The sequence below is a fragment of the Mytilus trossulus genome, chromosome 4 (genome assembly GCF_036588685.1).
Source record: "Mytilus trossulus isolate FHL-02 chromosome 4, PNRI_Mtr1.1.1.hap1, whole genome shotgun sequence".
Lineage (NCBI taxonomy): Eukaryota > Metazoa > Mollusca > Bivalvia > Mytilida > Mytilidae > Mytilus > Mytilus trossulus.
In genome coordinates, this window is record NC_086376.1 from 82294544 (window position 1) to 82309322 (window position 14779).

Genomic DNA, 14779 nt, shown 5'->3' on the forward strand with positions numbered 1-14779 from the left:
TTTGTCAAATTGTGCTTCCATCATGCAACCAATCAATTTCTTGTGTTTCAAACATCTTCTGACAGTCATTATTCTGGCAGGTTGCTTGCTACATTTTGGTTTTTTTCTTTGATATCTTAAATATTTCCTAGGACGACTCAATGCTGTCCTTAAATACTTAGATTATTTATTTCAATACTTGGGTGTGTTGTATGTGAGGCTGATTTCTTGAGTTTATTGAACAAACTCAGAGGAATCTCAACCATTGCAATAACAAACTGGAACCTTATTACATGGCAGCAGGAAACAGCACCAGCCAAAATATGTAAACCTTCTTCAATATCAATGTATTTTTTTTCAATCATGCAATTTTTTCAATTTTTTGTTTTATAGTTTTGAGAAAAAAAATTGCCAAACCACCCTGAATCCATGTTTCCAAATTTACACCAATTTGAAGGCCTGACTTTAACATGTATTACAGTACACAGAAGTTATTTCCATTGTAAATACTACTTGGTAGAGCATAAATAATTTAATACTTAAAGATCAATTGAATTCATTACAATGAGCAATGCCTTGGTATCAATATATATTTACAGAATTGAATTTCAAAACATTTAAACTGCATTTAAATCTTCTATCAGTATTGAACTTCAAAACCTTTCTTAAAGAACCAGACTTTTTCCAGGGTTTCATTAAAATCTCATGGTTTTGGATAGATTTATCTCTCAAACTCATAGCACACTTTTCTTTAAAAAAAACACCAATGAAATGATTATAGAAAAGAGAGAGAAAACCAAGAACATAAGTTTCTACTAATTTCTTAGTATCTGAGTTCACTAAATATAATGAGGGTTACAATCTAGCTTTGGTGAGAAATGAAACAAATGACATGCCTCTCACTCTCAGAGAATGCCTCACAGCCTAGCATATGGTACAATTTGATTACAACTGATTGATTTAATTTGTGGTCCGTTTGACGACCAGCCAGTATGTTGTCAATCTGGCTCACCTGAAGCTTTGTAGAAAACAAAATAACTTTTGCATAATGTGCCTTTAAAACTGACCATTTGAAAGATATGCATGTATAAAACATAACAACATAAACTTGGTTATTTTGCACCTCATTATCTTTCATTATAAATGCAAACATATAATTTCAGAACCTGTTATCTTAGTTATTTTGGTGCTCATTTTTAGCTCACCTGGCCCGAAGGGCCAAGTGAGCTTTTCTCATCACTCGGCGGTCGTCTGTCGTCGTCGTCCGTCGTCGTCGTCCTGCGTCCGGCGTTAACTTTTACAAAAATCTTCTCCTCTGAAACTACTGGGCCAAATTTAACCAAACTTGGCCACAATCATAATTGAGGTATCTAGTTTGAAAATTGTGTCCGGTGACCCTGCCAACCAACCTAGATGGCCGCCATGGCTAAAAATAGAACATAGGGGTAAAATGCAGTTTTTGGCTTATAACTCAAACACCAAAGCATTTAGAGCAAATCTGACAGAGGGTGAAATTGTTGATCAGGTTAAGATCTATCTGCTCTAAAATTTTCAGATAAATCTGACATTCTGTTGTTAGGTTGCTGCCCCTGAATCGGTAATTTTAAGGAAATTTTGCTGTTTTTGGTTATTATCTTGAATATTATTATAGATAAAGAAAAACTGTAAACAGCAATAATGTTCAGCAAAGTAAGATCTACAAATTAGTCAACATGACCAAAATGGTCAGTTGACCACTGTAGGAGTTATTGCCCTTTATAGTAAATTTTTAACCATTTTTCGTAAATCTTAGTTATCTTTTAGAAAAATCTTCTCCTCTGAAACTACTGGGCCAAATTAATTAAAACTTGGCCACAATCATCTTTGGGGTATCTAGTATAAAAATTGTGTCCGGTAACTCAGCCAACCAACCAAATTGGCGGCCATGGCTAAAAATAGAACATGGGGAAAAATGCAGTTTTTGGCTTATAACCCAAAAAACAAAGCATTAAGAGCAAATCTGACAGAGGTAAAATTGTTGATCAGAGCAAGATCTGCCCTAGAATTTTCAGATGAATTGGATCATCGTTGTTAGGTTGCTGCCCCTAAATTGGTAATTTTGAGGAAATTTTGCTGTTTTTTTGTTATTATCTTGAATATTATTATAGATAGAGATAAACTGTAAACAGCAATAATGTACAGTAAAGTAAGAACTAAAAATAAGTCAGCATGACCAAAATAGTCAAATGACCCCCTGAGGAGTTATTGCCCTTCATAGTCATTTTTTAACAATTTTCACAAAATTTGTAGATTTTTACTAACATTTTCCACAGAAACTACTGTTATAGATAGAGATAATTGTAAGCAGCAAAAATGTTTATTAAAGTAAGATCTTCAAAAACATCACCATCACCAAAACACAATTTTGTCATGAATTCATTTGTGTACAATGTTTAATATTAACATAGACCAAGGTGAGCGACACAGGCTCTTTAGAGCCTCTAGTTTAATATACCTCTGAAATACAAATATTTTATTCCTTTTCTAGAATTGAATTTGTGCCTTGTCGATATGAGAAAATGGATGAGTATTCCTGGGAATTAGGAGGGATGTTTTCTATTCCAATTAATAAATAGATTACAGATATTAATGACATTCCCAAAAATATTAATTCCATCAATAAAATGAAGGTACCAGATAGAGTTGAATGCTATTAATTTGTGCTCTAATCAAAACATTCACGAAAGTTGGAAAGCCTTAAAAAAAATGATAACATGTCAACCTGGAACTTTAGCTGAGACCATTACTTTTTGGGTTATTACTTATAAATGTAAGTCAGTAGCTTTAAGTAAGCATGCCTGACAATCAAGTATAAAGCAGATATATATTTATATCTCATTAATGTATCGTGGCATCCTAAAAATGCATGTAATCATACCACATCTTCTGAACCTACATGTAATATTTGCAACTGGACTTTAATTAGGCAGCATGCAATCAACCAACATATTTCTTAATAAAAAATTATCTTATCAAGTGCAAAATTTAATTAAAGTCCTTAATTGAATTTCACTTTATTTTTATTTTTTTGTCAAAATTTGGTCTGTATCTTTTCAAAACCAGGCTTTAAATTTAAAATAGATTCTCACTTCTAAATAATTTATATATATAAAAAAAATCTGAAGATACTCATTTTAATTTAACATACTTATTAACTGAGTCTTTAATAATGTTTACTTATTCTGTTATTACTTGCAACTGGACATGTACAATTTCAAATGATACAAATTATATTGTCAACTTATTTGTTCCTGAAAAAAGGAGATATACAATGCTTTATTGTTGGAAAAAAATTGTATACAGGAATACATACGGTTTGATTTCTTCCATTAACAAATTATAAGATATAACATCCAAGATTTTTCATTTGCAACCAATTTTATGAAGGACCTTCTCTTTTGTGACAACCATAACAAAATGCATGTCTAGTTGTATGGTTACGTCGTAGCTACCAATTCTGGCTAGTTATACAGTATAAATTGTTATTAATATAAAAAATTTAATCACAAACTGAAGTTAAAATTTGTTCAGTATGTTTGTTAAACATCATTCAGTATAGAGAAGAAACTCTGCAAACTTGCAAACCTGAAAACTTTTATTTTACATTACAGAAAGAAATCAAAATATTCCCCCCCCCCCCCCCCCCTTTTTTCATGCAAAATCTTTACCTTCTCTATTTGAGCATCCTTCAAGTTGCCTCCCAACGGATTTTTAAGAATGGTGTTCATTTCTTAAAGTGTGCAACTGATGATGTTCACAGCTTGGATGCAAATGAAAGTTGGGAGAGAAAGTTATAGACATTTAATAATCTAAGTGAAAACGACCTTGAACTCCTGGCCAGAAAAGTAGGTGTGTGCTGACACACAGCTCTTTTAAGCCAATGAAAATTCAGATGCTGTTGTTGGCTAGAACGTAGATTTGTCTAAAAATTTCCCAAATGGAGCATATAATTTTGTATCAAGTCTTAAACAAATTTAGAACCACAATATAAATGTAAATCGATTACTTTAATTTGTTAGACGAACATATTGACAATGTCAATATTTTAAATACATTGTCAACAAAAAGTTTACAATCTAAACACAAAGTCCACATTTAATTGATAAAGAGCACCTGTTGTCTACAAAAGTCTCACAAGCTGATTGTTTTTAAATTATGAAGGACAACGTAAGTGGTCAACATGCTCAACAACTGCCAAAAAAAAAGTTGAAGCTGAAGTACTATTTGCAGATGTCAATTTCAAAAAAGTCGAACTCAATTTATGCATTTAAAATATCATTTCAAATATAATTCATTTTTAAAAACATTTATAATAAAATATATATCAAAAATGTATATTGTCTTTTATCTGTAGACATTTTTAGGTTAGATTCTTTATTCTTGTTTTCAAGCCAGACGTACATTATTGACCTCTTTCGTCGTCAGTGTATTGTTTTGCGCGACTTGTTTTGTAAAACGGAGAAGCATAAAAACATAATATAAAATAATTTCTTACCTTTTCATATTTAGATAACTTTTCCTGATTAGCAGGCATCATAATAGTTTTTAATAAATATCCTTAAATCACGATTTTTTAGCAAATAATCAAGACAAAAACAAACACAACTGCAATGACGGACTCCTTCACTATTGACCTAATTTACCTTCATTCATATTCATGAGGTCTACGTCAATCGCTACTGTAATGTAAACAGTCTATTTAATGTACTTCTTACGGGTATCCGGGTAAACAAGCATATTTAAACTGAACAAATACATACAATTTACAAATTTTATTCTATATTTCTTCGTTTGTAACTCTTCTATACAGTATTTTTCTGGGGTTTTGTTTTCTCGCTGACCGAATTCATAATAAAAAAGAATTATGCATATGCATTATATTCATGTCCTCGCTTACTTCAACCGTTTGCGACTCCTTGCAAAGCAACCTGACGGAATTTTCTTTACCCCGTGGGGTTTTTTCAACGTCTTTTTGTTGTTCGTTTATAATATGGGGTCGGTTTAAGTTTTTACATCTGTATAGTTTATGTGTGATGAATAGACTGCTGTATTACATGTCGAGTCTGTTAATGAGGTCTGTTGTCTTTTACTTTACCAAAACAACGGATTGTTTTTTTTTCGATTTACTTCAATTTTTATGAAACGCCTTTGTTTTTCCTAATTTTTGTACGTTGGCTTTAAAGAGTTGTTCCAGTGTGATTGGTACATAATTTGTTTGGGATTTGGCAGCAATTTGCGAGGGACCGGTTAGGCGTTGAAGAAAAAGAGTAAAGTGAATTAGGATCTTGGTGGGGTCTACAGAAAAGAGTATGAAGGGGAAAAGCAACCCTGACCATTTTATGTTCCTAAATAGATTCTGGATGTGAGCTGTAAGTTACGATCAGTGTTGAGTATATATCTTGCACCTCCGGCTGTAACTCAGAGGCGAATTTAAGGGGGAAAAAATTTGGTTGCTTGTATAGGGAATCACTGAAGCGTGACTGAAGCGGGCCCCCTCTTATGTCAGTCAGTGGCCCCCACTTATGAAAATTCCTAGATCCGCCACTGTAACTCGTTTAACAGACTCGAGCCATATGGTACAGAGTTAGTATGTAGAGATATGCATAATTGATAAAGGAGTCTCGCGAAATGTTTGTTTTTTTAGAAACTATAAGCTTCAATCCATGCGTGTTATGTGTTTTTGTCCGAAATGAGAAATTTGATCAGTGATTGTTCTCTTTTGTTATATCTGAGTATTTTCGTCTTTGCTCCACATATGTTTGATGAACTCAACACAGCAGTCTACCATTTCCTAGAACTCGGGGGCGATTGAGACATCGCCACACATGTATATGGTGAAGATGCACATTTTGGGATATAAGATACAAAGCAGGTTTCTTTATTAATTCCATGACAAATAAAAGAGAAAACCCTTTTAGAATAACAAGTTGCAAGAAATGGTTGTAAAATACTGATACGAAGTCTACGAAACAAAGGCCTCGTTAATATATAGTATAAAAATAGAAGATGTGGTATGATTGCCAATGAGACAACTCTCCACAAAAGACCAAAAAGACCAAAATGACACAGAAATTTAACAATTATAGGTCACCGTACGTACCGAACAATGCATTAACTCAACTCGATCAAATATTTTTTTATTCGATAGGTTAATGATAATAGTATAGTTAAACGTGTTGTAGTTGATGAAAAAAATTAAGACCGGACATTTACGTTTAATTCACTTTTCCAAACACTGGATCCTTAAACCTTCAGTTTCCAAATGTCTTTATCAGTTCCTTACATGACCTTAATGTAAATTTTGATCAAATAAGGCTTGTAAAAGTCTAGATAACTTAATATCTGTTTTAGCAACTAGTACGAAATACTAATACGTATTATATTATTACGAAGAGTAAATATTTTTTTCTTGTTTTTTTTTGAAAGACATCTTAAACAAAAAATATGTTGTCTCTTTTCGATAAGACTATGCGTACTTGTACACTTATTTAGCCTTGAACTACTTGAACTAGATATCAGACTACATTGCATCGCATACGTACTTTTAAAAGTGTTGTTAAATAGGGAAAAAATGATGTTATCGGTCGAGGGTGCCCCCCCCCCCCCTTGATCGGATATACATGTATTGACAATCCTAATCGGGTACAAAAATGTACATAGTGATATTCGGTCTTGTTCGCACATTAAAAAAAATCGTTAATCTGATATAAAAACACCACTTTAACACAAAAAGGTACACAATACAGGAAAAAACACACACTTTTTAGTTCAGGTTCGGTGTTTTGTTTCACCGGTCATGTAAATGAAAACTTTTCCACACACAAATAAATCAATACAACAATAACAAAACCAAACATCTATATCAAATTATCATTTAAATTGATTTTTTGTAATATTTATGAAACAGGTGACGTACTTGTACGTTATACTGAAAATTACACACGGTAACACCCCCCCCCCCCTTTTTCCCCACTCTTTCGTTTATAACAAAAGACCTTTAAGATGTTAACGCAAAAGAACGAAATTTACATGAGAGGAATCTTCGCTATACTACGATAATGACTTATCCCTTATCACTGCATCAAACATGAATCGCGCGTGAGTTCGAGACATTAAAAATGAAGGGCATCTGCAAGTGGGCTTCTCTTCTACAAGTTCATCTGTGTGGGGAAAAAATGCTTTGTTATAAGAAAAAAGTTTCCTTTTCTTTATACACAATGATATCTATTATGTACAATTAGCCACATAACTTCCTTGTGTATAATATAATTGAATCACGATAATCATTTATTTTAAACAAATCTGGCAGTATGCTGTTACAGGCAACGGGATCTCGTTTATTCTTTTCGTCGGAACGAGATGCAAGAAGTACACCGTTGACCGACGCTCTGTATGTATATACTAAAACTAAAATGCATGTTCTTTCAGTGTGGTACCTATCCTGCATGCATGTTATCCTGTTTTCTTTTTAATTTCATTTTTCACCCTACGATATTTTTTCCCTACTATACAGATTAGATTAATTGTCCAGTTGCATATACTTGAAATATGTGCTACTGGACATTAAAATAACAAAAATCAATCTGTTTTTTTCTTCATTAAAAATACTAAAGTTTAAAGATAACATGTTTTAAAATCTTCATGGAAACACTGTCGTTCTTTCCACAATATAATGTAGAATGATTTTTAGGGTAAGTAGCAGGGGTCGAATTTAAGCTTTTGTGTGTGCTTTCCAGCCGGACCAGTGGACTGAAAATCTACTGGTCCGGCTCCAAATCTATTGGTCCTGCACAAATGGAATTCATTTGACAAACACTAATATAAATGAGAGATGTTTAAGTTTATTCACATGAGTTTCCCTGCCTTTGTTTTCTCTCCTTTATTCTCGTAGTTTTTTTTAGTGCTGGATAGATTTCTGCCAACTGGAACATTATTTACTCTAAATAAATATACAATAGCTTAAATCAAAAGTAAATAGTAAACCACACACTCATATCAGATTAAAAGAGACAAATAAATACATGACATAAGTGGGCTTTCATGATTAACTGCTGTTTGCTTAATGTTCAGTGGCAACTATTTCAGTTACATCCAGGGCGATAACAAATTAACTTTAATTGGAGAGGGTCTAGACGGGGTTTACAGAATAGAGAATAGTGGATAAAATGTGTAGAAGAAAGAGCGTAAAATAAAGAAGAAAGATAAATAGGCCGAAAAAAAGAATAGAGAATATTGGGATGTTGAAATATATACAGAATAGAGTACAATTTATAGCAAAATAACTGATGTCAAGAAAAAAAAGTGCAATAAATTAAGAGTAACTGATGACTCCTTATTTAGGATAACCAACCTATGCTTTTGCAGACAGTGTTAATGAGGACTTCCAGCATTTCGACGTTAAAGTGGGACATATCATTCCATTTGTTAAAGACACGGCTGTTCCACACACGATTGCATATTACTAAAACTAATGAATGATTAAAAAACGAAACCATATTTGATAAATATACGTCCTATGTCCAGGTCACAAATATTTGATTTGTAACTTTTATCTCATGGTCATTTTTAAATGTCAACATTATAAATCAAGGCCACAACAGTTCATGGAAAAGGGCAAAATCATGTCAATATAAAAATAAGGAGATGTGGTATGATTTTCAACTAGACAACTTTCCAACAAAGTCCAAATGACGTGGCTTTAAATAAAAAGGTCACAAACTGCACACAGATTCAAGACCTGTATTATAAGGTGTAAATTAAAGATAAAGATTTTTTTCTTTAGTGGAGCATATATATACTTGACAATAATGATACTTCACAACATACAATATTTTCACAAGACATTCATTCAGAGTCTGGTGATTATATGTTAAAATGAACTTATATCAGTGTTGGTGTTCCAGTAAAGTCATTTTGAGTTATTCTGCAGTATTTGAATTCTTTTTGAAAAAAAAAAAAAATTATTTTATCTTTAATATTTATATTTACTGAGTGAAAATGTATTAGATATTTATTTATCTGCAATATGTTCATAAGGGCAAGGCTCTTTTTAGGATTGCAAACTTATCCGGTAGTATATATATTTTGGGTACACTGCAATAGGTTCATAAGGGCAAGGCTCTTTTTAGGATTTCAAACTTATCCGTTATATATATTTGGGGTACAAAGTTGACACGTGAATCATTTTGTTATAGGTCTCTATGTTAGTATGGCCATACGAGTGTTGTCTTAGGGTGGTGGAAACACGGTGGTCGGGACTGATAACTCCTGCTGCACCATTATTTCATTAACAAATTCTAACAATTGTTTATGTCTAAGATTTTAAAATTTTTAACCTTGCCCTCAGTATAGAAAAATGACTACAGTGATATGTAATCGCCATTTGCTTATGTTTGTAATTCCTTGCTTATACCGACTCTAAATAAAGCTTTATGTCTTATGTCTTATTATGCCAGTAATTCGTAAGTTTCAAAGCATTTTGACTCGGATTTTCAGAGTAAAAAATAACGAAATAACTGGTGGTTATGTGTTTCACTCGGTCGGAACGAAATGGTGAATATTAATAAAGAATAGACCTTCAATATAATTTTCGAGCCCAGTTTGACCAACATCACCTAAGTAGTTTAGGAGAAGATGAAGGTAGAGTTTTAGGGAACTATGCTGCCTTGTTTACCACCAGACGACATTAAGTTTAAGGAATCGTTTGTCTCTGGAGGGTCTTCATTATATAAAGAAACTTTCAATCTAGTACACGTTTCTGTTCATTTTTGTTTCAAAGAAACATGTGCGATTCAGAGCATATAATGCCTGAGTTACTAATGCAAACTTAGATGTTTGAAGACGCGCATTCCTATCAGTAGTTCACATGGTTGGATCAATTGCAATGAACTACAACTACGGAAAAAGAAAGACAAGTCTATTTGATTGTTACTGCATGGAGATGTAAGCAATCTAAAAGGCAGGAAAAGGTTGCCTCTTATTTTAGTTTATGAGGTATGCGATGAAAAGAATGCTTAGTTTTGATGTAAGCAATCTAAAAGCAGGAACAGATTGCCTCTTAGAGGTGTATTTGTGATGTATGAAAAGCCTGAGACATTTGATTATTTGCATGACAATAACGCTTAATCCGTTGACACAGAAAACACCTTTAATATGTATTATATGTCTCTGACCGTGGTATATATAGTTTTTGTCATCCCTTGGCTTACTCCCGTTCAGGCACGACAACTCGTGCTAAAAAGTGCGTCCGTTTGGCTGTGCACGAAGTATCAATACATAGCAACGTCCTGTCGGAATGGGGGATTTTAAAAATACGAGGTATGGGGCAGTGAGTGCGCTCTCTGCACGCAATGGACCCTTGTGCAACTATCTGAGGGATCAGTTGTCGGCCGTTTCCGAGTCAAAATTCCCGCCCCTATTAAAAATAAACTCATTTTTAAAGTTGGAGTCTAACCCACTCCTACCCTATTTTCAACCCGGTTGGCCTACATTGCAGAACATACCTTTTGTTTAACTTTTTCATGTTTCTTGTCCTGGATATATGCATGACATAATTGCCACTGGACGTTTCAGAAGGACAATCGATCGTGCAGTTCCTGATTCGTCATTTCATCAGTTGGTGTCGGTATTTTATATTCCATCAAAGGAACAACCAAATGTAAACCAAAACTAATTCCATCTCCCTTGTAGCTTATTTTCAAATCAACCATTTAGACTTATATTCCATGGCACGTTCTATATACATGGACTCTCGTCTTTTGTATGAACTTTGTTTACAATGTCCACTAGTGTCCATTATCATCTTCTACTGCTTATGTTCATTTTACACAGTTTTTGCTGAATCCCTATTAGTCTGTAATATACTTTCTGAGTATACTATACTATTAACTACATATTTACACGTTTTAGATAAGTGGTATTTGTTGCTAAATATCAATAAATACACGAACGATCGCTCTGCCGAGGGCTATATAATGTATTCTAGCTATTGGTGTATCATTTGTTAAAATTGAATTAGGAGTGTGTAGACCGTGATCGATGCGTGCTCTTGTTCGTTTATTCACATGCTGAAAAGAAATTGTCTTTCTTTTTTTTACGTCAAACGTGAAGTCCTTGAGAAATGGGCGTTCCGGAAATGAGTCGTGACAATAAAGAATACCTAGCTAAGCATTATTGCAAATTTGCAAAAACCTTTCTAAAGTTAAGATGTTAAGCATATTGAATGATATCGAAATATATCCGTTGACCAGTATATATATTATAACTAGTTTTACTATATACTAGTACATGTATAATCAATCTGACGCAACACAGCTAATAATAACAGTAAGGTGTTTTAATAGTTTCATTTTACATTGTATAAATGTTTAGATTTTGAATAACACAAAATATCCTTCTCAGAAGTATATATATAATAATGAGTTGACACAATCGTGACTTAGTATATTTGAGCTGATATATGAGCACGCGAGTTGTTTTAGTTAGAGTTTACGTTAATCAGATTGCTCAATGAGATTATAAGTAAAAGATAACAAAAAATCGTGTTTCTGAAGCAGGCTTTTCTTCATTTACCTTCACCAGGAATGCTTAGATAAAGACAAGGATGCGTATAAGACTTTTTATAACACGTGAAGATGCATATGATTAAAGATTCATTAAAAGGGATATATAAAAAAGCCAGATTCTGACAGTGGCGGATCCATAAACTTTTTGTAAAGGGGGGAGGGCGCTGATTGACCTAAAGGGGGCCTCCAGTTATGCCTCAGTGATTCCCTATATAAGCAACCAAATTTTTCCCATGAAAGGGGGGCCCGGGCCCCCCTGGATCCTCCTATGGATTCATCTTAGGTCAACCTTGTCTTGGGAATGTAGACTTCATCCAAATCGGTAGTTGACATTTCTTTGTGGGTTGAGATGCACGGTCCGTCGAATAAACATAATATAATTTATCTTCAGTAGAGTATTTAAAGTATTTCTGGCAATCCGAATTCGTGTTACACGGTCACCTATATTGTCTCTAGCCTAGCGCTCAGAATGAAACCATGATGTCAATAAGTTTCTAATTGTGATATTTCCGTTTTTATATGAATCCGCTCTATAGACTTTTCAAATGTATAATTTGTTTAATTCGTTAAGGTTGGTTAAGCTGTCGGTGCTGAAAGTACACACACAAGAGGTTGATTAAGCTGTCGGTGCTGAAAGAACACACACATGAGGTTGATTAAGCTGTCGGTGCTGAAAGTACACACACAAGAGGTTGATTAAGCTGTCGGTGCTGAAAGTACACATACAAGAGGTTGATTAAGCTGTCGGTGCTGAAAGTACACACACAAGAGGTTGATTAAGCTGTCGGTTCTGAAAGTACACACACAAGAGGTTGATTAAGCTGTCGGTGCTGAAAGTACACACACAAGAGGTTGATTAAGCTGTCGGTGCTGAAGGTACACACACAAGAGGTTGGTTAAGCCCTCGGTGCTGAAGGTACACACACAAGAGGTTGATTAAGCTGTCGGTGCTGAAAGTACACACACAAGAGGTTGGTTAAGCTGTCGGTGCTGAAAGTACACACACAAGAGATTGATTAAGCTGTCGGTGCCGAACATTTGAAAGTTAAGGTTGATTTCAGACCGAACCAGTCAAAGAGTTATATATGACAAAAGCCATAACACTTATACTTTGAACCTTTTTTTTATTGCAATTGTATGCACTCTGAACCTTTTTTTTATTGCAATTGTATGCACTCTGAATTGTTTTCAATACAGTGTTATAATAGTGCACTTATCCCAATTTCAGTATAGTTTGTTTATTTCACTTATGCTTTTCCAGTGTTATTTGAAAGCACCGTGCACTTATGATGTCTCCAATTTAAATTGTTAACACTGTTTGCGGTATACATTTTTTCGGTCCTTTAACTATTCTGCTTTCAGTGAAGTTTGTGTTCCTATCTTATTTTCAGTGTAGTTTGTTGACGTTCCCATATTGCTTTTTAATAGTTTGTATGCATCAAAATCTTGTTTTCAGTGTTCATATCTATACTTTTGACCAAAGCATGTTTGTGCTCCTGTATTGTTTAGCTTAATTTGTTTGCATTCATATACATTTTTTTTTAGAGTTGTTTGTGTTCCTTATGCTTGTTTTCAGTGTAGTCTTTTCATATTCCTGATGTTTTCAGTGTAGTCATTTAGTGTTCATATCTTGTTTTCAGTGTAGTCTTTTTATGTTCATGTTGTTTTCAAGTGTAGCCTTTCCTATCTTGTTTTCAGTCTAGTCTTTTAATGTTCCTATCTTGTTTTCAGTGTATTATTTTTATGTCCTTATCTTGTTTTCAGTGAACTCTTTTTATGTTCCTATATTGTTTCAGTGAAGTCTTTTTATGTTCCTTTCTTGTTTTCAGTGAAGTCTTTTTATGTTCCTATCTTGTTTTCAGTGAAGTCTTTTTATGTTCGTGAAGTCTTTTTATGTTCCTATCTTGTTTTCAGTGAAATCTTTTTTATGTTCCTATCTTGTTTTTAGTGAAGTCTTTTTATGTTCCTGTTGTTTTCAGTGAAGTCTGTTTGAGTTATAACGATTGAATTTTTTGTAGTTTGTTTACGTTCCTTTCTTGTTTTAAGTCAATAGTGTAACTTTTGTTTTTCTTATTCTTAGTGTAGTTTGTTTGCAATCTGTATTGTTTTAGAGTAGTTTGTATGTGTTCCTATCTGGTTCCTATTTTAGTTTGCTGGCATTTCTTTACATATTTTAGTTTGCTGGCATTTCTTTACATATTTTAGTTTGCTGGCATTTCTTTACATATTTTAGTTTGCTGGAATTTCTTTACATCTTTTGAGTTTTTTGTGTTTCTACATGTATCACATGTTTTCAGTGTAGTTTTTCTATACATATGTGGATATCTATTTTTCTTTTTTTCTTTTTGGGCTGCTTGTTTGTTATCTATATCAACCACACTTGCAATAAAATGCATTAGTATTAAAAAAAAAAACATACTATAGATTCTTTATCTACGTATTCTTTAAGAACTTAAATAGTTCTCGTTTAACTTTTTTTTTTATTATCTCATTGTTTGTATTGTATTATGAAAAAAATTATTGATGTTGTAATGTTTATGCCCTTTGGGGCCCATAATTGGAAAATAAAATATCTTATCTATCTTATCTATCTTGTCTCATTTTTAATGTATTTTTTTGGAGTCCTGTCTTGTTTAAGTTATCTTATTTTCGATGTAGTTTGTGTTCTTTCTGTTTGTCTGTCTGTCTGCTTCTTGTTAGCTAGTACTCTCACTTGTACAATTATTGCCAAATTTCAATGAAACATAAATCATATATTTGCACAGTCACCTGTCATTCGTTGAAAGCCTTCAGAGTTTGTATTATAGCATTTCAGAGTAAGAAGGAGACTATCCAGCTCAGACTAAGAAATATATAAATTGTGACTTTGGGAAGACTTTGTTGCCGATGTATTAGTCTGTTTAAGAAATCTGACTTAGCATGTTAGTCTTGCACAAAGCATGTTTGTCTTCACATGACATCAAAGTGTAGCTGTGCTGGCTATGGTGGAAAAATTACAAAGACAGCATTAAAACACATTCAATCAACCATATTATAACATTTTTATCTCATTTTTGGACATTTTTCAAAAGTACTGCAATACAATGCTTAAAACTGAATCCCTCTGCTTTGATTAGACATATCTATGATTCACACAGGTTAAATAACTATGAGTGTTTATTGCAAATCCTCATAACAAATTCAGTTTACACAAATGT

The 14779-nt window shown here is 33.3% G+C and overlaps 2 protein-coding genes across 2 annotated transcripts in view; one reads left to right on the top strand and one right to left on the bottom strand.

The window, feature by feature from the left end:
* The window catches only part of LOC134716854 (hexokinase-1-like), a 62213-nt gene that overhangs the window by 21040 nt on the left and 26394 nt on the right, over window positions 1-14779 (bottom strand). Inside the window, exon 12 of the mRNA XM_063579865.1 lies at window positions 4514-4576. Within this exon, the coding sequence (XP_063435935.1) occupies window positions 4514-4576 (63 nt within the window). The remainder of the gene's footprint in view (window positions 1-4513; window positions 4577-14779) is intronic.
* The window catches only part of LOC134716125 (myb-like protein X), a 75416-nt gene continuing 67818 nt past the window's right edge, over window positions 7182-14779 (top strand). Inside the window, exon 1 of the mRNA XM_063578908.1 lies at window positions 7182-7408. The gene's annotated coding sequence lies outside the window, so the exon portion shown is untranslated. The remainder of the gene's footprint in view (window positions 7409-14779) is intronic.